Source organism: Vipera ursinii (genome assembly GCF_947247035.1).
Source record: "Vipera ursinii genome assembly, chromosome: Z".
In the NCBI taxonomy this organism is placed as follows: domain Eukaryota; kingdom Metazoa; phylum Chordata; class Lepidosauria; order Squamata; family Viperidae; genus Vipera; species Vipera ursinii.
The window spans coordinates 91,502,695-91,529,105 of record NC_139517.1 but is presented as its reverse complement, the minus strand read 5'-3'; the positions used below and the strand labels follow the sequence as shown (position 1 = coordinate 91,529,105).

The window sequence follows — 26,411 nt, the reverse complement described above, 5'->3', positions numbered from 1 at the left end:
AAGCCATTATGCAAACTACAGCACGAAAAAACAATTGGTCTCTGGATAAGATGTGCTTGACTACTGATGTTACCAAAAAGAGTAGAGAAGATTATGGTCATCCACCAAGAGAAGGTGCATATATATTTGGACTTTACATGGAAGGTAAGTTCATTAAAATTCTGTATTAACCGTGATCTAGTTAGAGGAACCACCTGTAAAAAAATGATCAGTGTGAGACACATCAAAAAGAAGTATATTTTATAGAATCAGTGAAAAGTTTTCTGACAACAAGTAGTCCTGGACATAGAATCACAGTAGGGGCCAGAATTTCTCAATTTAAGTGATGCAATAATTAACTAAGCCAACCTGATTCTTCATGAACTTTTTTGCTGCATCATTAAGTAACTCACTGTGGTCATTAACCGAATCACAACGCTGCTAAGCAAATCCCCTATTAACTTTGCTTGTTGGAAGTGCCCTGGGAAGGTTGTAAATGATGATAATGTGATTCTGGGACAAGGCAACAACTGTAAATACATGCCAGTTTGCCAAGCACTTTAATTTTGATCATGTGACTTGCAAGGAAGTTTTAAGTGTGAGGATCATAATGTCACTTTTTTCAGCACCATCCTTATTGTTGTTAAACAAATGGTTATTAATCAAACACTATCTGCAATTTTTTTTAAAAAAAATGGTGTTCACTATTTAATAATACTGTGAAATGAAGCACAATAAAGCAAGATGGTATTCTGTGCTTGCTGCTCAAATTTTGAAATGTATGTTATTTTCAACAGCAAGCCCCATCATTAATAAAAAGAATGCAGAATATCAATGAGATTTCAGGCACACAACGAAGCACGCAAATTGTAATTACGGTAATATTCTACCTAGCTAATCACACACTTCCGTCCTGCAGAAGTTAAAATGTGTATTTCTTGGTTTCAGGAGCAAGATGGGACATTCAAGCAGGAGTCATAGCTGAAGCTCCTTTGAAGAATTTGACTCCCATGCTGCCAGTCATCTTTGCCAGAGCAATTCCGGTAGAGAGGCAAGAAACCAAGCACACTTACAAATGTCCAGTTTATAAAACTAAACTTAGAGGGCCCACCTACACATGGACTTTTAACTTAAAAACCAAAGAAAAGCCATCCAAATGGGTGCTTGCAGGAGTAGCCTTGCTTCTGGAAGCTTAGCAATATACTTGCAGACACCCGTTGTATTATTTACAGCAAGGTAGCATAGTTCACGCATTAATTCAGGTATATTTCTGTTTAAAATTACCACAAACCACCTTCAAAATAATTCTTTTATTGAATTCTTGTTTTATGCATCGGCTATAGTTACATCGCTGCACATAGAAACAATACATATGTACAAGTGAACATGCAAAGGATTAAGTCACTGAATCATACATGTTATGTATGTAATATGCAGGTGAACCTTTGGTTTACACTCCCTTCACCTAAGGGAATAACATTTCAAGTTTCTATAAATGGCATATATGGACCCAACACAGACAGAATGTATGCTGTAAGACCAATGCGAGTTATTTTTAAATAGTCACTCAAAAGCAAAAAATAAATATATAATATAGCTGTATGCAAAAACTTAAAAATATCTTAATTATAATCAGAGAGTGAAATATGTTAACTATGGTAACTACTTTAACCGGGATTGCAAAAATACAGAAAAGGACAATTCTGTAGCAAAAGCATATAGGACTCTTAATTCTGCTGCCACCTAGTGACCTTCTGTATTTTTGCAAACTACAGTTATCCTAAAAAAAATACACTATTAAGCAATGTGCAGTTTTCTTCCAATTAACATTAAAAACAAAAATGAAAATAAACTTGGCTTAAATTTTAGCTTAAATTAGTCATTTATTGTCCTGATTAATTTGCTAAGAAAGCACACTGAATATGAAAATAGTCAACACCATATCTGATGTGCAAAGACGTATATAATTTTCTTCTTGCTGTTTATCCTGTGAAGCTCCTGGCCATTAATCAACTTTAAATCCAACAAAACTGAATGACAAATTTCAACAAATATATGTTAGGACCAGGCTGGTCCTTGAAAAACAAAATGGCCATTTAAAAAGCACCTTTTTTTAAAATTATTAGAGCAGCCATGTCTTGTCCTAGACTGTTTCAGAAGCTGCTTTCAGTTAACCCTGCAATGGACATGCATAGATTATCTAGTTAACTTTGCTGCTCGTTTTCAGATGGTGAAAATTAAACTGGGCTGAATTATGCCCTTAAAATTTTAAACAATATTGACCTTTATAGCATTTTTCTGCACGTGAAGCAGAACAAACAGTGATCTGGAATGCTTGTTTTCAGAAGTTTAAAGATGTGACTTAAATTACAAATGTCAATTTACTATTTATAAATTTTCTATTACTATTACTAAATATTTTATTATTACTATTTCTAAATATTTTAGAATCATATTTCTAAACTAGGTCTCTTAAAGAAAAATATTTTAAACAGTATTAAACATTTATTATATGCAGGAAAATATTGCTGTTCCCAATATTAACAGCCTTTCTCCTTGGAAATATTTACTAAATCAAAAGTGGTTATTCTATATTTCTGAAATTATTTAAACATAATGATTATAAATGAAAGTTCAAGATTTAAATTTTTAAGTAAATATAGTATATGTATAAATCACCATGATCAGAATTCACACAGATGTCTTGGGTATTTTCACTGATTTCCATTAACACGATGCATTGGCAAACTGCATAAAGAAGAAAAACAAAATGTTTAGAGTTTAAGAAAGAAAATATAACTATTATAAACTCTACTTCAAAGAGCTATAATGCCACCAATTGTATTGTTCCAGCTTCTAATATAAATAGTAAGTCATGGTCTTTATAAAAAAAAAGCAAAATCATTAAATGCACTCATAAAATTATTCTTCAACATTAAAAGTCTCTTATTTTTTACAAAAATATTGGACAGGATGTTAGAATATTTAGAAGGAATATTTTATTTTAGCATTTACACTCTTACTAAGAGTCAGAGACTATGTCTCACTTTAAGATTTATTGAAGTTCTTACTCTTCACTGTTCATAGGTTTTAAAAGTAACTTATCCAGGCAAATAAGTCTTATTAGACAAATGTATTCTCAGAAAATTTAAGAGACCCTGGCATGGGAAGAAAAAACTTCCTTATAGGGAATGATGTAAGATTGGAATTGGGTGAACGGGTAAGGGGGTGGGGTATTGTAAAGGAGAAGCTGATTGTCATGTATGATTGTACTAGTGCTGGAAGAAGGTAGTCTTTGCCACCACGGTGGCTCAGTGGGTTAGCGCTGAGCTTGTCGATCAGAAGGTCGGCAGTTTGGTGGGTCGAATCCCGAGTGCTGCGTAACAGAGTGAGCGCCTGTTACTCATCCCAGCTTCTGCCAACCTAGCAGTTTGAAAGCACGTAAAAATGCAAGTAGAAAAATAGGGACCACTACGGTGGGAAGGTAACAGCGTTCCGTGCGCCTTTGGCGTCTAGTCATGCCGGCCACATGACCACGGAGACGTCCTCGGACAAGCGCTGGCTCTTCGGCTGTGAAACGGAGATGAGCACCGGCCCCTAGAGTTGGAAACGACTAGCACACATGTGCGGGGGAACCTTTACCTTTACCTTTACCTAACCACTTGCTGTGGTCGCTCTTGGATAAAGATTAGCACCAAGGACCCCTCATAAAAAACTTAATTTCATGCAGGTGCCTGGTGGGTTGTTTTTTTTTTCATCTCAGCTCAGAATGGAGCAAATAAATATTCCAACAAGCGTATAAAGTAATCATAAGCTCAAATAAATAAAATCATTACTTGTGGAACAGCATGTCTGCAGGTTTTGTGAAAAATCTACATCCACACAAACTCAAACTTGCTGTCTGAGTCAACCTACCCCAAAAGATAGGAAAAAACAAGAGGAGCAATAGATATGCCACCCTGAAAAAGAATGGAATATAAATCTAAATAAATATAAAAGTAAAATAAACATAGCAAATTAGACTAATACAACTGACAATATTGGAAATACTTCTGATACAAATTACCCTACAAAAGTTTAGGTATAAGCTTACCTTTCAAGGTACTCCCTTACATTGCTATAACCATAAAGTTTTGCCAAGTGGATAAGTGTTCCCGTAGCACAGTAACCATCACGTTTCCGACAGTAGCTGCAGTTACATACTCCACGACAAGGAGGGCACAACCACTCCTTAAAAATGGGAGTAAAGTATTAGTTCACTTATAAGTAATATGTTGTACTATCACATAAGCACGGAAATCACAAAGTTAGAGCCTGCATACACACAGTGGTGCATGCTTCTGAAGATATGTATAATAAAAATAAAACAATCAGATCACCAATAATTTCACTGTAACTCCCATTTCATTATATATCCCACAATTCAAGCAACTAGAGTATTACTGGATTCAGAAGTGCCACTTTCACATCTTCTCCATAGCGATTACGGAGACATGGCCCACAGAACTGTCCCCGCACACCGACACAGTCTTCATTATGACAAATTGTTTTTGTATCAATTGTCTTTTGGCGACACTGATGGCATGTGGTTCCCTAATATTGGGACAAATGATAATATTTTTAGAAAGCCACATCCAATACATATGAAGATAAACATGGTGTTTTTCATAACCCTATTCCTATTATTCTAATAAAAAAATTTAACAAATTATCCAAGAACACAGATAATTACACATTTTTGTTGCTGGAATATTAAAAAGCCTTTTTCCCAAGTCCCAATACAAATGCATGTTTCAAATAAGGCAAGATGAATTAGATAATACATTGAACTGGAGTGGAAAACCAATTTATAAATGGAATTTTAAAAGCCTGTTCACTGTATTCGTTCTACAAAACTGTAGCAATATTTCAGGTTTTACAAGACAGCAACACTAACACTAGCCCAAGCTTAATCTAATGCTCACAGTCATTTCATTCTGGAGAGATAACAATTATGCAAAAATTAACATTATAAGCAATTCCAAAATTCTATTTTTTTATTTTGCTTAAATTCCTGATAAGTATTTACTTCTTTTTTGAGGCAAGCACTTCTGCTAATACCTTGACAAGATAAATAACTTATTGGTAGTTATTTTACTGTCTGTGTTCTAGGAATTGTCAGTATAATTATAGACTGTAATTAAAATATTAAATACTTCACAGTACACTATGACAGTAGGGAAGATTAACCCTGTTCATGGGAAGGTGAAAGAAAAAGTAATTCAACCAGTGTAAATAATACTGTGGCAGCTGGATCATTATATAAATGTAAAGATATCTCAAAAACATTGTGTATATAAAGAGGGTAAAAAACTGATTAGATCTAAAATATTGCATTTATTCAATATATGTCAATGTATAAAGAAAACAACCTACCAAAATCTTATGGTGGATTTTATCTTTATTGGTAAATGCAATATGGTCCAAATCTTCATTTGTTATAACAACTGATCGAAGTGCTGCGATTCTTGATAATTTTCTTTTTTTCGGCATTCCTAAAATATGCTATAAAAATGGTAAATGGAAGAGTTAAGTGCAATTTGTTTGTACTTCGTACTTTTTATGGATTGTTCTCACGCCAAATCCAAAATTTCATTCTGTTTCCTTTTATACCATTATGACTCAGCCTTCCATCCTTTCGAGGTAGGTAAAATGAGGACCCAGATTGTTGGGGGCAATTAAGCTGACTTTGTAATAATGCCGCTTGGGGTGTGTGGAAAGCCCTAACAAGCAGGCATATACATAGAAGGAAGGCTACTGCTAAGCTTGTAAGCCGCCCTGAGACTTCGGAGAAGGGCGGGATATAAATGTAATAAAAAATAAAATAAAATAAATAAATAAATTATACCATTTAAATCCTGACACGGTTAGCATTTTTTAAACATAGAAAAATCTGGAAGTAGCATATTCAAATTTCCAGAGGCAATTTAGAGAAATTGCTTCTGGATCAGAATAGACAAAAGTGTCTTCCCCAGTATATTTTGGACTATCCTTAACCTTCAAATGGTTCATCCAGTTTATCAGTTTAATCCAAAGTCTATTATAGTCAGAGAATATTGTGACTAGAACAGCTTGTAAGCCCAGCAATCAATCAACTATAAACCACAAGACTGGCTACTCATTACCAGGGCTAGGCGACTCACTTCAATGTTGAGCTCATGCTTGATAAGTTCTATCCTTGCTAACTGCAAATTACTCTTTGTTAAAATAAATCCAAAACATAATTTTGGCATGTACCCCATTTAGTTTTCTCTTCAATAAGTTGTGGTAGGTTTCATTATCAAGGTATTCCAGAGATGGGCTTCTTTCCACAGCAAAGTTTTCTGGAGGACGAGCACTCCTGATTGGGTTAGTTCGACGCTGCATTGGGCCTTCTGAAGATCTTTTCCTTGGTGCCTTCTTTGGTTTCTAAAACAAAAGAGAGGTTTTCTTTATGAACACATAGCCTGAAGCAATAGCTTATCATAAACACCTTGTTCAATCCACTTCAAATTCTCTTTTTAAATTTCCCTTTTATGGCACACTGCCAATTGCTGCACATTTTAGGAGAGTATGTAAGAAGAAGCATATCTATATTTGGACAAAACTAGAAAAAAGGTTGGAGATAAAAATTTCTACCAACCTTAAGTTCAGAATTCTTTGTTCTAAGAGAGAAAATATCTGAAGGAACATGAAAAAGAGACCTACCATTTGCTTTGTTTTGCTGAATTTAGTTAACTGTTATTACTATTATGCAACTACAACATTCTATAAATTACTTATCTATGTGTATTGGATCTACAGTTCACAGGTTACAGTATATCCACATTAAAATACTGTAAGGCAGACATGTCAAACACAAGGCCTGGGGGCCGGATCTGGCCCGCGAAGTGGTTTTATGCGGCCCACGAAGCCATCCTGGAAATGGTGAGGGAACGGCCCCCACTGCCTTGGCCCTGGCCCAGAGACCCTCCTTCTGCCAGAGACCCTCAGATCTGTCCCACTCTTACCCAGGCCCCCCATAGGCACCCTTGATGCGAACGATGTAGAGTTGGCCACACCCACCCAGTAGGCCATACGCACTCTAGCCACGCCCACCCGGTAGGCCACGCCCACCCTGGCCACACCCACCCAGCCCCCTGAGGGCAACCGCAATGCTGATGCAGCCCTCAATGAAATTGAGTTTGACACCCCTGCTGTAAGGGATACAGTGTTAGGTAAATTGTTATTGAATTGGTGAAAGAGATGCACAAAATTGTGAAAAACTAATCTTGGTGCCTTCAGTTAGTCTGTTATTTTGCATGTCTTCCTAATTAGAGTATATATAAATTATGAAAGCTTTTGAGTCTGAAAAAAAATACACATATGCATAAATAAATATACTAGAAGAAAAACTCTGCAAATGCAAGTGTAGATAGCTGATCCTTTCTGTATCATGTCTGGCTGAAAGGAAAGGTCACGATTTTATACTTTATTGTATTTATGCTTGCTCCAAGTAAAAAATATTTTTTAAAAAAAAGCCTGCAAAAATTAGCGATGTATAGTCAGTCTTAGAAATGCAAAAGAAATTTTTGAAAAAGAAAATGTATTCATAATTACCAGAGTTGAGGAAGAAGTCTTCATTTGGATTGAGGGAGGTATAGAATCTAGTTCTGCTAGTAACTGAGCAAGCTGAAATGGGGGAATGACATTGATTTGCTCTATAAATCAAATACTTCTTAATGGCAATCTTATCTATATACTATTTCATCATGCATTTTTAAAAATATAAATCCTTACATTTTTAGAATAATTTTAGTTATGTATCAGATAAAAATTGCACTACTAGTTTCACTGTTCAAAAGATTACAGTGAAAGTTTGGAGTTAATAATAAACTTATTCATATTTCCAAAGTTATGGAAGCAATTACTTCATGTATTTATGCCATGCTAGCAGGCTTTGTCATTCACTTCAAAGGGAAGGACAACAAATTCAAAGCATACTATGCTTTTCACACTGGCACAATGGTTAAAATGTACTAAGTAGCAATATATGGTTATATGCAATTATAAACATGAACAAACATAACTATTTCAGTCCTTTTTCACCCAATGAGTGAGGAGGAAAGATAATATGAAGGCAGATGGCCCACAAATCTTGGCATCAGCCTTATCTACTGCAGGTATAAAATTCAAGGAAAATACTTGGAACTTATAAGCAGAACTTCATTGAAAAACTTTGGGCGTCATTTTTTTTAGTCATATTAACCTTCCAGCATTCAGAGGATACTATGTGATATAGCATTGAGTGCAACCACAAGAACAAATCTATAGGTAATATGGAATTCAAGCCCAAACAAAATAGTAACAGTCTGAACTACAGTATTTTTTTATTTTTTATTTTTATTTTAATCCCATTTATATCCCGCCCTTCTCCGAAGACTCAGGGCATCTTACAATCTAAGCACAAATTAATGTGCTTAGCAATAGCCTTCATTCTATGTATATGCCTGCTTATTAGGGCTTTCACACACACCCCAGCGGCATTATTACAAAGTCAGCTTATTGCCCCCAACAATCTGGGTCCTCATTTTACCTACCTCGGAAAGATGGAAGGCTAAGTCAACCTTGAGCCTGGTGGGACTCGAACCTGCACTAATTGCAGGCAGCTGGTGTTACTTAAGTAATGCATAAGTTAGATTTGAAAATGGTTTGTTCCTACTAATACAGTAATAGGTAGTCCATTCTTGAATCCCTAAAATCCAATTAATTTACCTGAGTTAAATACGAAAAATATGTTCGATAAAACAAAGAGGCAATTAGAATTACATGTGTCACCACTGCCTTGGTAGAGCAGTGGGCTAATGCCTCCTTAAGTAACACCAGCTGCCTGCAATTAGTGCAGGTTCGCATCCCACCAGGCTCAAGGTTGACTCAGCCTTCCATCCTTCCGAGGTAGGTAAAATGAGGACCCAGATTGTTGGGGGCAATTAAGCTGACTTTGTAATAATGCCGCTTGGGGGGGCCTGAAAGCCCTAATAAGCAGGCATATACATAGAATACCCCTTCATGGATTACTGCCTTGTCGTGGCGAAGGGGCTTGTGTAATTCAATGAAGCTATGAGCTATGCCGTGCAGGGCCACCCAAGACGGAAAGGTCATAGCAGAGAGTTCTGACAAAATGTGATCCACTGGAGAAGGAAATGGCAACCCACTCCAGTATCTTTGCCATGAAAACCCTATGGACAGTACCAAAAGGCAAAACGATATGACGCTGGAAGATGAGCCCCTCAGGTCGGAAGGCGTCCAATATGCTACTGGGGAAGAGCAGAGGGCTAGTACTAGTAGCGCCAGAAAGAATGAAGCGACTGGGCCAAAGCCGAAAGGACGCTCAGCTGTGATTATGTCTGGTGGTGAAAGGAAAGTCCGATGCTGTAAAGATTCTTTCTCCATAGGAACCTGGAATGTAAGATCCATGAATCAAGGAAAGCTGGACGTGGTCAAACAAGAGATGACAAGACTAAACATCGACATCTTAGGTATCAGCAAACTAAAATGGACAGGAATGGGTGAATTTAATTCAGATGACCATCAGGTATACTACTGCGGGCAAGAATCCCTCAGAAGAAATGGAGTAGCCTTCATAGTCAATAAAAAAGTAGGACTTCCTTAATATTAGGGCTGCCCACGGCTCAGCTGAGTAATTTTCACCCGAAACAGCGCCGATCAGCTGTTCGGGTGAATTTGAAGCCCCCTCCTCGGGAGAAGAGGAGGGGGTGAGGCCCCAGGTAGGGGTCGAGTTCTCCGGGGCCGCCTGAGCTTGTAGCTTGGGCGGCTGAAGGATCGAACTCCCCCGTAGCCTGGGTCGCTCCCAGCTGGCCAGCGTCTCTGCTCCGGATTTCTTGGAGCAGAGCCAGGCGTTTGCGACCACCCCTGCCTGAAGGAATGACTACGGATTAAAAGGAGCAGGCAGAGCGGTACAAGAGGAAAAGGTGAAGAGGATTATTATATTTTACTCTCGAGCTTGATGGACTTTTTAAACTTAAAGTGAAAGTGCGTCACAAGTAAAAGTAAAAGATGGCGGCTAAACCTCCCCCAAAAACTCTTCGGAGTGCTGGAACTTCTCCGGTGCAACAATCATCATTGCAGGCGTTGCATCCTCCTGATGTATTGACACCGAAGGATTTACAAGATGCTCTTGAAAAACATGCCCAGGTAATTTTGGAATCAATGGGTGATAAATTTGCAAAGATGGAGGAGAAATTGGAGAAATTGGAGGAGAGAATGGAAGAGAGGATGGAACAGAAGTTCAGTGTGATGAAGGTAGACATTTTGTCTTCAGTGCATAAAGTGGCTGAATGTGTGGAAGATCTGGATGAAAAAGTGGAAGATTTGACTCAAAAGAATGCCATATTAGAAGCAAAAGTATTGGAGAATGAAGATTTAAGAGACAAAATGGACAGAGAACTGAGTCTTGCTCAATATTACCAGATGCAGTTTGCTGTTAGAATCAGAGGCTTAAAAGAGAATATTAAGAAAGATCTAAAGCAGCTGATTTCTGAGGCTCTGGAAGTGGTATTGAATAGCCAGCATCTGAAATAAAGGGAGGCATGGACAAAGTGTTTCGTGTGAATTCATGGATTGCTAGACAGAGAAAGCTGCCTAGAGATGTGGTGGTTTATTTTGCAAAGAGGGAAATTAGAGATGAAGTTATACAAGCTGCCTATGATGCTAAAGTTGTGATTGCTGATCAAGAAGTTTTGGTTCTAAAAGAAATTCCTCCAAAGATTTTAAGGAGAAGGAAGGATTTTACATTTCTTGTGCAAGAGCTCAAGCAACGAGATATAAGGTTCAGATGGGAGAGTCCAGTTGGGTTGATGGTGATGCATGAAGGTAAAAGGTACTGTCTGGTTACTGTGATGCAGGCGCGTGATTTTTACAATAATGTTTTAAAAGCAACCCCATTAACACTTCTGGAAGCTGCAAAGGGATCTGGAGAAGGAGAACATCAAGAGGCTGAAGATGGACAGACAGAGGAGAACGGTGCTGGAGGAGATCAAGCTACAACTTCTTTGGATGATCCTAGAGAGCAGAGGGTGACGCGTGCTGCTTTAAAACGATCAAAAAAAATAAAAGAACAAGATCAGCAGAAGTCTATGGAACTTCCACAACGTACTTACAGCCAAGCAGTGGGAGGAGCACGGCCTAAAAAAGATAGTCCTATCAAAGCAGTGCTCCAAGAGCTTTGGGATGATATGCATGGCAACTAAATTTTTAACTTGGAACGTTAATGGACTAAATTCACCACAGAAGAGGAAGAAAGTTTTTCAATATTTAAAACAATTCAAAATAGATGTTATATGTTTGCAAGAAACGCATATTAGGGTTGTGGATCAAAAGTATTTATCGAACTCAAGGTTGGGTATGCAATTTGTTGCTTCTGCAATGAATAAGAAAAATGGAGTGGTTGTTTATGTTAAAAGTGCTTTAACAGCAGACTTAATTGAGGCAGATAAGCATGGAAGATACGTTATGATAGAGCTGCTGCTAGAAGGTAAAAAGACGCTTTTAGTTGGATTATACGCTCCTAATCAACAACAAGCTGACTTTTTTAGTTTACTTCATACAAAGCTTACCCAGCTGGATTATAAATCTTTTATTTTTATGGGGGATTGGAATGGTGTTTTGGATGTACAGATGGACAAGGCTGGAGCTTTTAAGCGCGTCCCAAGTCATGCTAGACTGCCTAAATCCTTTTTTGAAATGAAGGATGACTTGGAACTGCGAGATATTTGGCGTGAGAGACATTTGCAGGAAAAGGATTATACTTTTTTTTCTGACAGACATCAATCTTTTTCCAGGATCGATTTTATTTTGTTGACTAATGATTTTTTTTAAGGACTAAGAAGGTGAAGATTTGTGCAAGAACTATTTCTGATCACAGCCCAGTTTGGCTAGAGATTGATAAGGAGAATAGAGATAGGCGCTCGTGGCGCGTAAATGAGAATTTGTTTAGAAATCAGAGAAATGTGGAAGAATGCAAACAGCGGATGAAGGATTTTTTTGAAATTAATATGAATAAGGGCACCTCTTTGGACATGGTTTGGGATGCTAGTAAGGCCTATATGAGAGGGGTGTTGATATATATGAATAATAAACATAGACGTGCTGTGGAAGCTAGGAGGAAAGAACTGGAGAATGAAATAAAGGAAAAAGAAAAGGCTTTGATTTTGAATCCAGAGGATGTGAAGATTAAGGAGGCTATTAGACTGTTAAGAGGACAATTTGATAAATTAATGGCTGACCAAGTGGCAACCAATTTGCGGTTTGCCAGGCATAATACCTTTTGCAACGCCAACAAACCAGGTAGATGGTTAGCTTATAGATTGAGGAAAAAGCAAAGGGCTTCTAATATAGACAAAATTGAGCATAAAGGAAGGGTTGTGTTTCAACAGGACCTTATCAAGGATGCTTTTGTGGATTTTTATTCTAAATTATATGCTAAGGAGAAGATTAATGAAAATGACATTGATATATATTTGGAGAATGCTAGCATCCCGGTTCTTATGCAAGTACAAAAAGAGGGGATTAATCAATTAATTACAGAAGAAGAAATTTTTACAGCAATTAAGGAATTGAAGATGGATAAAGCACCAGGTACAGATGGTTTGTCTGCGGCTTATTATAAAAATTTACAATTAGAGATGATGAAACCGTTAAAGGAACTGTTCCAGACAATCCAGAGGGGGGGAAAGGTGCCACCGTCTTGGAGAACAGCTTTTATTTCCTTGATTCCGAAGGAAGACCAAGATGCTACTCAAGTTAAAAACTATAGACCGATATCGCTTTTAAATACAGATTATAAGATATTCGCTAAGGTGTTGGCTAATAGACTGATGAGGGTTCTGCAACAGGTGATTCATGGGGACCAAACGGGGTTTATTAGTGGTAGGCAAATGAAAAATAATGTGAGGCATATAGTCGATGTGTTAGAGTTTTTGGAAAGGAACAACCAGATCTCTGCGGCGCTAATTTTTTTAGATGCTGAAAAAGCTTTTGATCAATTGAATTGGCAATTTTTGATGAAAGTTTTAGACAAAATGGATTTTGGGGAAAAATTTTTACAACCGATTAGGGCATTATATCAAAAACAAACTGCCCAAATTATAGTTAATAATAGTTTGACAGAAGCATGTAATATTGAGAAGGGCACAAGGCAAGGGTGTCCGTTATCGCCCTTGTTATTTGTGTTAACATTAGAGATATTATTGGTTAAAATACGGAATTTGGAAAAAATTAAGGGTATACAAATTGGAGATCAGGATTATAGATTGAGAGCATTCGCAGATGACCTGGTTGTTACAGTGACCCAGCCAGAGAACTCTGTTGTGGACCTGATGGAGATAATAACACAATACGGGAAGGTTTCTGGATTTAAAGTTAATATACAGAAAACCAAAATTCTGGCCAAAAATATGACAGTTTCGCAAAAGGCTCTCTTAGAAGGATTAACTGGATTTGAGATTGTTAAAAGGGTTAAATATTTGGGGGTGCTTTTGTCGCCCTCTAATACAAAGTTATATAAAAATAATTATGAAAAATTATGGGGGGAAATTCAAAAAGAATTGAAGAGTTGGGAAAAATTGCAATTGTCTTTGTTGGGACGGATTGCAGCAGTGAAAATGAACGTCCTGCCTAAATTTTTATTTTTATTTCAAATGATACCGATTCTTAAGAAAGATTCTAATTTGGAGGAATGGCAGCGAGGTATCAATAAATTTGTTTGGGCAGGGAAAAGGCCACGAGTTAAACTTAAGATTATGCAGGATACTCGTGAGAGAGGTGGTCTTAAAATGCCCAATCTTAAACTATATTATAAAGCTGCTGCATTAGTAGGAATAAGTGATTGGATTAATTTGACACAAGAGAGATTATTAAATCTTGAGGGCCACGATTTGTTGTTTGGCTGGCATGCATATTTGTTGTATGACAAGAAGGTAGACAATGTGTTTAGAGTGCATATTCTAAGACAGGCATTGTTGAGAGTTTGGAAGAAGTATAGACATAAGCTAGATTGCAAGATACCACTATGGGCAATTCCAAAACACGCAATAGAAAATATACATGCTGGTTTCAAACATGATGTGACTACGTACAAGGAGATTCTGAGCTTGGAAAGAAATGTCTGGTGTTTGAAATCATATAGCCTCTTGCGAGAAGAGAAGGTTGTTCAAACTTGGTTTCAATATATTCAGCTACGGGCCAGGTGGAAAGAAGACCAGAAAATTGGTTTTACAATGACTGATGAAAATTTGATAAAGCAAATTAGAAATCAGGGTCCAGCACATATCAAATGGATATATCTTGCATTGATAGAAATTGACTCAGAAACAGAGCTTGTTAAAGATTGTATGATTAAATGGGCCCAAAATATTCAAGAAGTTATTACAATGGATACGTGGGAAAGGATTTGGGTGAGGAACGTAAAATTTACACAAGCTCAAAATCTAAGAGAGAATTTTTACAAAATGTTTTATAGATGGCATTTAGATCCTAAAAAGCTTGCAAGTATGTATCCGAATTATCAGCCTAAATGTTGGAGGTGCAGTGACGAAGACGCAACATATTTTCACATATGGTGGACTTGTAAAAAGGTTAAGGCTTTTTGGATAAAAGTCTGGTGGAACATGCAGAAGATTTTTAAACAGAGGATAAAGTTTTGTCCGCAACTTTTTTTGTTGGGAATAATTACAGATGCTACAGTTGTGGACACTAAGTTGAAGGGCAGCCACTGAGGCACTTGACCGGGTTGTACCCTTGCGGCCCCTGACCCGGCGCAGATCCCAGCGAGCTCCATGGTTCTCCGCGGAGCTCCGGGAGATGAAGCGTCGGAAACGGGGCCTAGAGAGCTGTTGGAGGTCGAGCCGATCCGAACCCGACCGGTTGCGGTTAAGAACCTATATTAGGTCTTATCTCGCAGCGATGAGGGTGGCGAGGTGTAATTACTTCTCTACCCTCATTGCGTCCGCAGATAATCGCCCGGCCGCCCTGTTCAGGGTGACTCGCTCACTTCTTAATCAGGAGGTGAGGGAGGATCCCTTGCAGGGTCGTGCCGAGGAATTTAGTCAACATCTGTCGGATAAAATCGCTCGGATTCGGACCGGTTTGGACTCCAGCTGGGCAGAGTCAGGCGATCAGGACACGGACGGTCTTGTCAATGTTATCTGGGAAGAGTTTGATTCTGTGACCCCTGATGAAGTGGACAGGATTATGGGGAGGCTGAGCTCCTCCACATGTTTGTTGGACCCGTGCCCTTCCTGGCTGGTTTATGCAGCTAGGGAGAGGACACGAGGCTGGCTCCTGGCGGTTATATCTGCTTCTTTGAGTGAGGGTTATTTCCCCACCGTCTTGAAGGAGGCGGTGGTGAGACCTCTCCTCAAGAAGCCTGCCTTGGACCCAGCTGTATTGAACAACTTTCGTCCGGTCTCCAACCTTCGCTTTCTTGCGAAGGTTGTTGAGAGTGTGGTGGCGCATCAGCTCCCTCTGGTCCTGGATGAAGCGGATTATCTGGACCCCTACCAATCGGGTTTCAGGCCCGGGTACAGCACGGAGACGGCATTGGTCGCTCTGGTGAATGATCTCTGGAGGGCTCGGGACAGGGGATATTCCTCTGTCCTAGTCCTATTAGACCTCTCAGCGGCTTTCGATACCATCGACCATGGTATCTTGCTGCGGCGTCTCAGGGGATTGGGAGTGGGAGGCACGGTTCTTCGGTGGTTCTCCTCCTATATCCTGGGACGTTCGCAGTCGGTGTTGGCAGGGGGGCAGAGATCGACCCCGAGGTCTCTCGCTTGTGGAGTTCCTCAGGGGTCGGTTCTCTCGCCTCTCCTGTTCAACATCTACATGAAACCGCTGGGTGAGATCATTCGTGGTTTTGGAGTTGGGTATCATCAATATGCCGATGATACCCAACTTTTCTTTTCGACCCCAAACCACCCCAGTGATGCCCTCGCTGTGATGTCCCGTTGCCTGGAGGCGGTTCGGGTCTGGATGGGGAGGAACAGACTTCAGCTCAACCCTGACAAGACTGAGTGGCTGTGCATTCCGGCATCCCGGGACATTCAAAATGTTCCATCTCTTTCTATGGGGGGTGAGCTCTTACCCCCCGTGGATAGGGCTCGCAACTTGGGAGTCCTCCTAGATTCACGGCTTACTCTAGAAGATCATGTAGTGGCCGTGACTAGGGGGGCTTTTGCCCAGGTTCGCCTGGTGCGCCAGTTGCGGCCCTATCTGGACCGGGATGCCCTGTGCACGGTCACTCATGCGCTCGTGACCTCTCGCCTTGACTACTGTAATGCTCTCTACATGGGGCTTCCCTTGAAGACCACTCGGAGGCTCCAACTGGTACAGAATGCGGCCGCGAGAGTTGTCTTGGGAGTTTCCCGGTACTCCCATGTTACACCTTTGCTCCGCGAGCTGCATTGGTTACCAGTTGTCTTCCGGGTGAGGTTCAAGGTCTTAGTTATGATCTTTAAGTCCCTACATGGCATGGGTCCGGGGTACCTCGGGGACCACCTGCTGCCGGCTTCAACTCCCCTCCGCCCTGTGCGTTCCCACAGAGAGGGCCTCCTCAGGGTGCCTCCGGTCAGGGAATGCCGACTGGCGGCCCCCAGGGGGAGAGCCTTCTCTGTGGGTGCCCCGGCTTTGTGGAACCAACTGCCGGTGGAGCTCCGGACGGCATCGGACCTCCGAACTTTCCGTCGTGGTCTGAAGACCCATTTGTTTGAATTGGCCGGTCTGGCCTGATGGGGGAGTTGGGTTTTAAATTGTCTTTTTAGATTGTATTATTGTTTTTAATTGGGCACTGATTTAATTTTTGTTTTAACTTTTGTATAGTATTGTATTTTTATTTATATGCCCTGTGAACCGCCCTGAGTCCCCAGGGAGAAGGGCGGTATATAAATTAAATAAAACATAAACATAAAACAAACATAAGTTGATGTTGAATTTAATTACGGCAGCAAGACTCTTAATAGGTCAGTATTGGAAGAAGGAGGAACTGCCGACTATAGAAGAATGGACTTTAAAGATTTCTGACCTGGCAGAGATGGCAAAGATATCGGCCTATTTGAAAGATCATTCGCAAGAACGCTATATTATGGAGTGGAGAAAATGGATTGAGTATATCCAGAACAAATATGGGACTAAAAAGTTTCATGTAGCATTTGAATAAGTCTTCCTTTCTTTTATCTTTTTTTCTCTTTTTTATATATTTTATATTAATAGTGTTTGTAGTTATCCTATATGAGCTAGAGAGTGATAGATTTTAGAGTTTACGGTTGTTAGCATATGGTTGTTTATGATTTTTTTTGTTTTTTATACCTTGTACTTAGCTCTGGGAAGTCGGGGGGGAGGGGGGAAGGGGTAAGGAGGGAGGGATAGGGGAGGGGGAGGGAGGTTTGTTAAAGATAAAATGTATGATAAAACTTTTCAATAAAAAAAATAAAAAAGTAGGAAAAGCAATACTGGGATACAACCCTCAAAATGACAGAATGATCTCAGTTCGAATCCAAGGCAAACCATTCAATATCACAGTAGTCCAAGTCTATGCCCCAACCACCGGTGCTGAAGAGGATGAAATTGACCGGTTCTATGAAGCCCTACAGCACCTTATAGAACTAACACCCAAAAATGATGTCCTTATCATCATGGGAGATTGGAATGCTAAAGTAGGAAGCCAAAAGATAACTGGAATAACAGGCAAGTTTGGCCTTGGAGTACAAAATGAAGCAGGGCACAGGCTGATAGAATTTTGTCAAGAGAATACGATGGTGATAGCAAACACTCTTTTCCAACAACCCAAGAGACGGCTTTACACATGGACATCACCAGACGGTCAACACAGAAATCAGATTGACTATATGCTCTGCAGCCAAAGATGGAGAAGCTCTATACAGTCAGTAAAAACAAGACCAGGAGCTGACTGTGGCTCAGACCATGAGCTTCTTGTTGCAAAGTTTAGGCTTAAATTAAAGAAAGTAGGGAAAAGCACTAGGCCAGTCAGGTATGAATTAAATCATATCCCTGTTGAATATACAGTAGAGGTGACAAATAGATTTAAGGAATTAGATCTGATAGACAGAGTGCCTGAAGAACTATGGACAGAGGTTCGCAACATTGTACAAGAGGTAGCAACCAAAACCATCCCAAAGAAAAAGAAATGCAAGAAAGCAAAATGGCTGTCTGAGGAAGCTTTGCAAATAGCTGAGAAAAGGAGGGAAGCGAAAGGCAAGGGAGAAAAAGAAAGATATGCCCAATTAAATGCAGAATTCCAAAGAATAGCTAGAAGAGATAAGAATGCCTTCTTAAATGAACAATGCAAAGAAATAGAAGAAAACAATAGAATAGGGAGGACCAGAGATCTTTTCAAGAAAATTGGAGAGATGAAGGGAACGTTTCATGCAAAAATTGGCATGATAAAGGACCAAAATGGCAGGGACCTAACAGAGGCAGAAGAGATTAAGAAGAGGTGGCAAAATTACACAGAAGAACTATACAAGAATGAGCTTAATGTCCCTGATAATCACAATGAGTTGGTCACGGACCTCGAGCCAGACATCCTAGAATGTGAAGTGAAGTGGGCCTTAGAAAAGCTGAGCAACAACAAAGCTAGTGGAGGTGACAGTATTCCAGCTGAGCTATTCAAAATCTTAAAAGATGATGCAGTAAAAGTGCTACACTCAATTTGCCAGCAAATTTGGAAAACTCAACAGTGGCCACAGGATTGGAAAAGATCAGTTTACATTCCAATTCCAAAGAAAGGCAGTGCCAAAGAATGTTCAAACTATCGCACCATTGCACTCATTTCTCATGCTAGTAAAGTTATGCTTAAAATTCTACAAGCTAGACTCCAACAGTATGTGGATCGAGAACTACCAGAAGTACAGGCAGGATTTCGAAGAGGCAGAGGAACTAGAGATCAAATTGCTAACATACGCTGGATCATGGAGAAAGCTAGAGAGTTCCAGAAAAACATCTACTTCTGCTTCATTGACTATGCTAAAGCCTTTGATTGTGTGGATCATAACAAACTGTGGCAAGTCCTTAAAGAGATGGGCATACCAGACCATCTTATTTGTCTCTTGAGAAACCTATATGCAGGCCAAGAAGCAACAGTGAGAACTGGACACGGAACCACTGATTGGTTCAAAATTGGGAAAGGAGTCCGGCAAGGCTGTATACTGTCGCCTTGCCTATTTAACTTATATGCAGAGTAAATCATGAGAAAGGCAGGGCTAGATGAATCAAAAGTTGGAATTAAGATTGCCGGAAGAAACATCAACAACGTAAGATATGCAGATGATACCACTCTAATGGCAGAAAGTGAAGAGGAACTAAAGAGCCTCTTGTTGCGAGTGAAGAAAGAGAGTGCAAAAGTTGGGTTGAAACTAAACATTAAGAAAACCAAGATCATGGCATCTGGCCCTCTCAATTCCTGGCAAATAGATGGGGAAGAAATGGAGGTAGTGACAGATTTTATTTTCCTGGGCTCCAAGATCACTGCAGATGGGGACTGTAGTCAAGAAATTAAAAGATGCTTGCTCCTGGGGAGGAAAGCCATGGCAAATCTAGACAGCACACTAAAAAGCAGAGACATCACCCTGTCAACAAAAGTGCGTATAGTCAAGGCTATGGTCTTCCCAGTTGCAATGTATGGCAGTGAAAGCTGGACCATAAGAAAGGCTGAGCGCCAAAGAATTGAAGCCTTTGAACTATGGTGCTGGAGAAGACTCCTGCGAGTCCCTTGGACTGCAAGGCGATCAAACCGGTCAGTCCTAGAGGAGATCAACCCTGACTGCTCTTTAGAAGGCCAGATCCTGAAGCTAAAACTCAAATACTTTGGCCACCTAATGAGAAGGAAGGACTCACTGGAGAAGAGCCTAATGCTGGGAAAGATTGAGGGCAATAGAAGAAGGGGACGACAGAGAATGAGGTGGCTGGATGGAGTCACTGAAGCAGTAGGCGTGAGCTTAAATGGACTCCAGAAGATGGTAGAGGACAGGAAGGCCTGGAGGAACATTGTCCGTAGGGTCGCGATGGGTCGGACACGACTTCGCAACTAACAACAAAATACATAGAATGAAGGCTACTGCTAAGCTTGTAAGCCACCCTGAGTCTTCGGAGAAGGGCGGGATATAAATGGAATTAAAATAAATAAATAAAAATAAAAAACTCATTTCTTTGTTTTCTTGACTATTAATGCCATCAAAAAATGCTGAATTAGTTCTTACCACAGCTTTATTTTCTTTTATATTCTGATCTCTTTTCAAAAGTACATCAGAATTTTCGTCTGGTGCTTCATCTATCTCAGAGTCAGAAGAAGTATCTTGATCTTCATTTGTCCCATTTGTATTTTTTGTTTGATTACTGTTTGATGAACAGAACTTGAGGGAAGTCTTTTTAGCTGATTTCTTGTTAGGAAGCTGCAGTGCCCCCCCAATTTTGAAGCTTTTTTTCTTATGACGCGATTCAATTTCTATTTTCTCTTCCTTTTCTTTATCTTCCTCCATTAAAGATGGGTTATTGCCTGCTTCTAATTCCATTAGCTAAAAACAGATGAGTAAATAAACCTATGTTATAGTTGCATTTCTACTATGAAAAAAGCTAATATTTTATTTCCCTTACCTACATCAATCATATTAAAAGGTATCTTTTAAAAAATATCTTATTTTTACTTAAATATTCATAATTATCTGATTTTTAATCAGTAATTTCATATGAATTGTTCACGTTGGCTTGGTACATAGAAAAGGAGAAAAAGACAAATGACCAGAGTCTACATTAGACAGCAGAAAGTTTTGTAGTAAAAATATTTTCAGTTATAGATCCAAACAAGAGCCAGCTTACTGCACATCTAACTAATCAATTAATTCAAACATTCATTTGTTTGAAATACTGTAACAAAAATGCACTGCAGAAATTACAACAGTTAAGTAGAGAACAACTTTAAGTCCATAATCATACAAAAGACTAAGCTCCATTAAACACTATTAGCAACAAGTATTGGATGACACAATAAAATGCATCTGCCTATTCATTGGAAGAACACTCCATAGATAAATAGAAATAGAACCTACAGCTACAAAAAGAAGAAAAATTCACTATTTGGGTTTTTTCATTTGATTCTACTGCATTTTAGAAAGCAATTCTACAAGAAAAATCAAGTTGCAATTTAGGTCATGAGGGTTACAAGGAATTTTATTTACTGGATGAAAACTCCGCATAATTTGGTACAAATTTTTCCCCTACCATTCCTGATGTTCCAGGCAAATTAACATTCTCATGCCCATCTTCCAATGACAATGTTTCAATGGGAATATCAAGTTCGAAACCAAGAAAATCTTCTTCATCACTTGGGTCATTAAATATGTCAGCCAATTCCATCATCTGTCCAATTCATAAAAAAATATAGAATAGTCAGCTTGCAAAAGTAATCATTTTGTACTATGAATATTACTATATTGTTAATTTTCTACTCAGTTCTACTCCTTAAGTTACACCCAGAAAAACTAATAAATCAATGGAGAGGAGATGCTAAGCAGGTTGATTCAGGTTTCAAAGTAGATTAAGTAATAAAGAAATAGAGTTCAAAAATAACAGATATGGAAACTGTACACATATAAGCAGCAAATAGATATTAATTGCCTGAAGATAGGGCAATAAAAAGACAAATGGGAGTCAATTGTAATCTAGCACATACAGTATTCTTACATTTAAAACCAACATACATTATTGTTAAGCCCAAATCTACCCCAAAATGGACAATATCCCTTCAGCCAAAATAGAACTTATTATAAGACAATTAAGGAACAACACTACACAGTAAGATATCTTAGTAATATGATATGAGGACCCAGATTGTTGGGGGCAATAAGTTGACTTTGTAATAATACCGCTTGGGGTGTGTGTGAAAGCCCTAATAAGCAGGCATATACATAGAATGAAGGCTACTGCTAAGCTTGTAAGCCGCCCTGAGTCTTCGGAGAAGGGCGGGATATAAATGGAATTAAAATAAATAAATAAAATAAATAATATACTAGTTGTTGCCCAGAGCTGTAAGGACAAGTTGACAAGCATTGTTGGACTCAGCAACAATTTAGCGGCATTCCAGTCCAGGTCATCATTAACTATCTGCTGTGACAGCCATTTCATTTTCTCCAGGAGTAACAGGTACATAACCAAAACAATGAACATAATTATCAAAACATATGGACATTATCGGGATAGTTTGAAGATGAACAGAAGTATCCCATGGAAAAGACAGAAGAAACTTCTTTTGGCAGAATCAGTGTGATGATCCTCTGAACTTAATATTGTCCACACTGGCCATAGATTACAAACTTTCTCTGCCTAACTAAAAATAGCAGGAATTGAATCAATCACGCACACACTATTCTCAGTCCTCTTTCAATATTGTTAGAAGTTTTTCTCTATGAAGCTTTATAGGTTTTAACAATTTAACAGAAAGTGTACATGAAGAGCTATGAAATCTAACCGCAATGAATAATTGGCTTGTAAGAACAAGCCTATTAATTCTTACCTTATTGTATAGTTGAGCTAACAACTGCTGTGATCATTATATGCTGAACTAATTTTGTCTTTGCATTTGCACTAGAAAACTCATTACAGAGTTGTAATTAATTATTAAAGGAAGGTGCATTCTCCAGTGAAGTACATTTTCATCTTCTGTGTAATGGGTGATAGTGAAGTTCCAAAACATATTGCCTCCCTATTTTGTTCTGATTTTAATTTTAATTTTAATTCAGGAGTTTCAGTACAGCCAAGTACTTTAATTTAAATATGAACTATTCAATACATATCAGGTGCACAGTTAACAACTTTTATAGAGAACATAATAATGGTGCATTATTCTGGTTCTCCATAAAAGAAAGAGTTCTTACTACAAGCAGTCTTTTCTTCCATCTGCTTACTAAAGTTTTTTTCCCCCATTCCATTTTAGCAATTTGGCTAATTGACTGACTACAGGCTTTTAAACCAACAGTTGAACCCCCTCTCTTCTCCCCATGAGTGTTTTAAACTAACTATAGTTTAAGAGAAGAATCCATTTGACAGACTTGTCCAAGTCACAGTCTTTCAATTATTAGGTTGGACATCTGTCTTAATTTAGGGCATGAGATCAGTGTCATCACATCCAGAGAACTAAGGTCTATTCACCATCCTTCTCTGCCCAGCCTTCCATTAAGTAGAAGATCCTTGCAAGGCCATGTGAAATCCCCATCTGTAACATACAGTCAATCCATGAAGCTCTATCTTAGAAACCCCTAAGGACATGATGGCAAGAATCCTCTTCTACTGTTGTTCTCTAGTAACTGCTTTGAGTAGCATTCAGCTATCAAGAACAGCAGCCACGCAAAAGGAATCCCAATTTTCTTTCCAGATAAATTAGGGAAATGAATAAAATTACCCTTTTCATCAGTTTGGCCAAGAGCCAAAAGCAATCCCAGGGGGTTTTTTTTTCAGAAGAAGGAAAAGCTGGATCCTAAGCAGGCCAAAAAAAAAAAAAAACCCATAGAAGACTTCAGTAAGCACAACCAAGTTGCTCAAACTTGTAGATTCCTCTCAATATTTTTTGTACAAATATTCAGAATTTCTTAATAAGGCCAGAAGATATTCAATAAACTTTATAATTCAGCCACTAATAGGCAACCTGATATCCTTTTGATTAAGTTCCCTCAATCCCTGCTAATGCTTACAGTAATGTTTCTCAACTAATGTGCCTTCTAATTTTTAGCTTGAATTTCAGTGATAGCTTAACTTTAGCTAGGTACCTAGAGCATTCAAACACCTGAAGAGTCCCCCCCTCCCCATTAGAAACGACTGAGTTAAAGACTGGCGTATCTAAGAGCGCAACTTTTTGCATCGTCAAGATACTGTTTCTTTAAGCTAAAAGAATGGAGCCACAGCTTTATCTGGCCACCTTTGCAGCTACACTACCTGTAATGCGAAAATGCTTGATAGGCACCAGGTTGCCTATCCCAGTTTTACAGCTGTACAGATCTAACAAGTATGTAACTACTGTTTCTTTACGCAAGGATACAAATTCTCTACCAGAAGACCCCCCTCCTGCGTTATGAAACGCAGTTGATTCCGTGGACGCGAATTTGCGATCCTGAACAAACTTTAGAGAAAGTACTATTTCTTCTCAGAAGACGATCCGAGGAAGGGTGATGGGTGAGCAACCATTCCCCTACTCTTGAGAAAATTGAAACGGGCTAACTTTTCTGGGTTCAGATAGAAGCTTCGCGAGAGCTAGGCGCTCCAATCGCAGCCGATTGAAAAGCGCGCTCTCTGGCGTGTTCTCCTCCTACTCTCGCTGAGGGAGTTTGAAACAAGAACAGGGAGAAAGACCAATTCTTGGCCGCGTCGCCTCCAGCATCCGTCCCCCCACTTCCCCAAATAAAGCTGCAATATCGATCTACCTACCGCCGGGCGCAAGCTTGAATTGAAGACGGTGGATAAGGGGGTGGTGCCCGGGGTGGAGCCAGTGGTGGGCTGCGGAGAGCGCCTGGTTCCACCTGGGCGCGAGCACACGTGACGGGGCTCAAGGCGGAGACTGCCGGGCTCGTGGAGCATCCAGGCGGCTCCAGCCACGGGGGTGAGGGGAGGGAGCGCTGGCGAGACCTCCCGAGGGCTCCAAGTCCCTTTTAGGTCCACCCGGTCTACCAATGGCTTAGGTCTTAAGGTGTCTGTCTTTAAATTTCATCAACACCATCTGACGGGTGTCATTAAAAAGAAATTCTTAACTTATGCCAAGTCCTCCAAAAGGACTTTATTTTGCTTCGGAACGGGCCAGGAAGATGCTGTGGGTTGCATATATAAATGCAGGTACTACTTGGAAGGAGATGCTAATAATTTAAAGACAACTGCCTGAGGGTTGGACTAGATGACCTCCAAGGTCCCTTCCAACATCATCATCATCATTATTATAAAATTATATTATAAATTATTAATATATTATATTATATTATAATTATTATAAAATTCAATGAATGAGGACCAACCTCAAATACCAAACTAGATATAACTGTTAATTATATATTATAATAATTCTTACAAGACATCATTGCCCAAAATTTTAGTCAGATGAGTGACTATATAAATTATTCTTTCTGTGAGCTTAGCTGGATCGCTGTTGTTGCAAAGAGTGCTGGAATATTTTATTCCTTACCCAGTTGTCCTGAGCTGAGTTAAGAAAAAGAAGACAGCTGCATGAAAAAAATTAAGTTCTTACAATTGATTCGAAGCCAATAAACCCTTCCCCAACAGGAAAGTTGGAAGGACCTTAATTCCCCATTTTAATTCTGTCTCGAGTTCACTAGGTTTTGAGTCCACCTGGAGACTTCCTAACCAATTACTGGCTCTCCATGAGTCTCCTTTTTTCTGGGCTCTCTCCTTAAGAAGGTAGAGATGTAATCTGCCCAGTTATAGTTCAGTCACACAACCTTTCACTGCCCTATTGAAGCATGCGGATCTCACTGATTTCCCTTGCTATTCAGGGTCTCTGGTCATCACCAACAAGGTTCGCAGAGGCCTGAGGGTGGCTAAAACCATCAGACACACAGCTTTGGTCAATAGGTGGGTTTTATCAACAAAGGCTATCACACACACACACACACACACACATTCACTGGGCAATTTAAAAAAAAAATCAAATACTAACCATGAAATGACTTAATTTGGGCACCTACCTCAAATTCATAAATTCCCTTTACTACCTTCCAGGTCAACTTACCAGAAAGATACCCTTTGGGCAAATGGCAGGATGTGGCTATCCTGGAAGTCAGGGTTGCTCAGGTTGCTAGCTGGCTCACCAATAATGTTGGAATAGTTTTTTCCTTACCCAGTTTGTCCTCTGCCAGATTGATTTTTTAAGAAGAAGAAAAAAAGGCAGGCAGCTATCTGAAGTTAAGTTCTTGGTCTTCTCCAAGAACAACGACAGCAAACTGTTGGGAGAGCAGCTACAAAGACCTCTTCCTACCAGCACAGGTTATATACATTGCAACCAGTCCCTCCTTCTCTATACCACCCTCTTACCCATTCACCCAATTCCATCACTGCATATCCCATATAAGGAACTTTGCTCCTCCCATCACAGGGTCTCTTTTAAGTTTTTACAGAATACATTTATCTAATGAAAAGCAATCCTTGGGAAGTACACGTTATCTCAAATGCCTGGGTCAGCTACTTTCAAGGCCTATGAACAGTGAAGAGTAAGAAGGCCAACAATTCTTAAAGGAAACAAAACAAGACATGGTTTCGGAGCCTTAATAGGAATCTAAGTGCTCAAATAAAATATTCTTTCAAAATATTTTTCCTGCACAATTGAGGAAAAAAAAGACATTAGATAGTTGGGA

At 39.3% G+C, this 26,411-nt stretch overlaps 2 protein-coding genes across 2 annotated transcripts in view; one reads left to right on the top strand and one right to left on the bottom strand.

Annotated features, from left to right (window-relative positions):
- The window catches only part of DNAH11 (dynein axonemal heavy chain 11), a gene marked incomplete at its 3' end in the record, with an annotated part of 228,403 nt that extends 227,228 nt beyond the window's left edge, over nt 1-1,175 (top strand). Inside the window, 2 exon segments of the mRNA XM_083379026.1 lie at nt 4-144; nt 928-1,175. Of these exon segments, the coding sequence (XP_083235152.1) occupies nt 4-144; nt 928-1,175 (389 nt within the window).
- Nucleotides 1,176-2,693: 1,518 nt separating this feature from the next.
- On the bottom strand, nt 2,694-21,423 carry CDCA7L (cell division cycle associated 7 like; the record flags this gene model as incomplete). Its single annotated transcript, XM_083379025.1, has 8 exons — nt 2,694-2,727; nt 4,073-4,209; nt 4,423-4,572; nt 5,395-5,523; nt 6,256-6,426; nt 7,597-7,668; nt 20,268-20,582; nt 21,286-21,423. The coding sequence occupies 8 exons, from the start codon at nt 21,421-21,423 to the stop codon at nt 2,694-2,696; spliced, it is 1,146 nt and encodes a 381-aa protein (XP_083235151.1).
- Nucleotides 21,424-26,411: the final 4,988 nt, after the last annotated feature.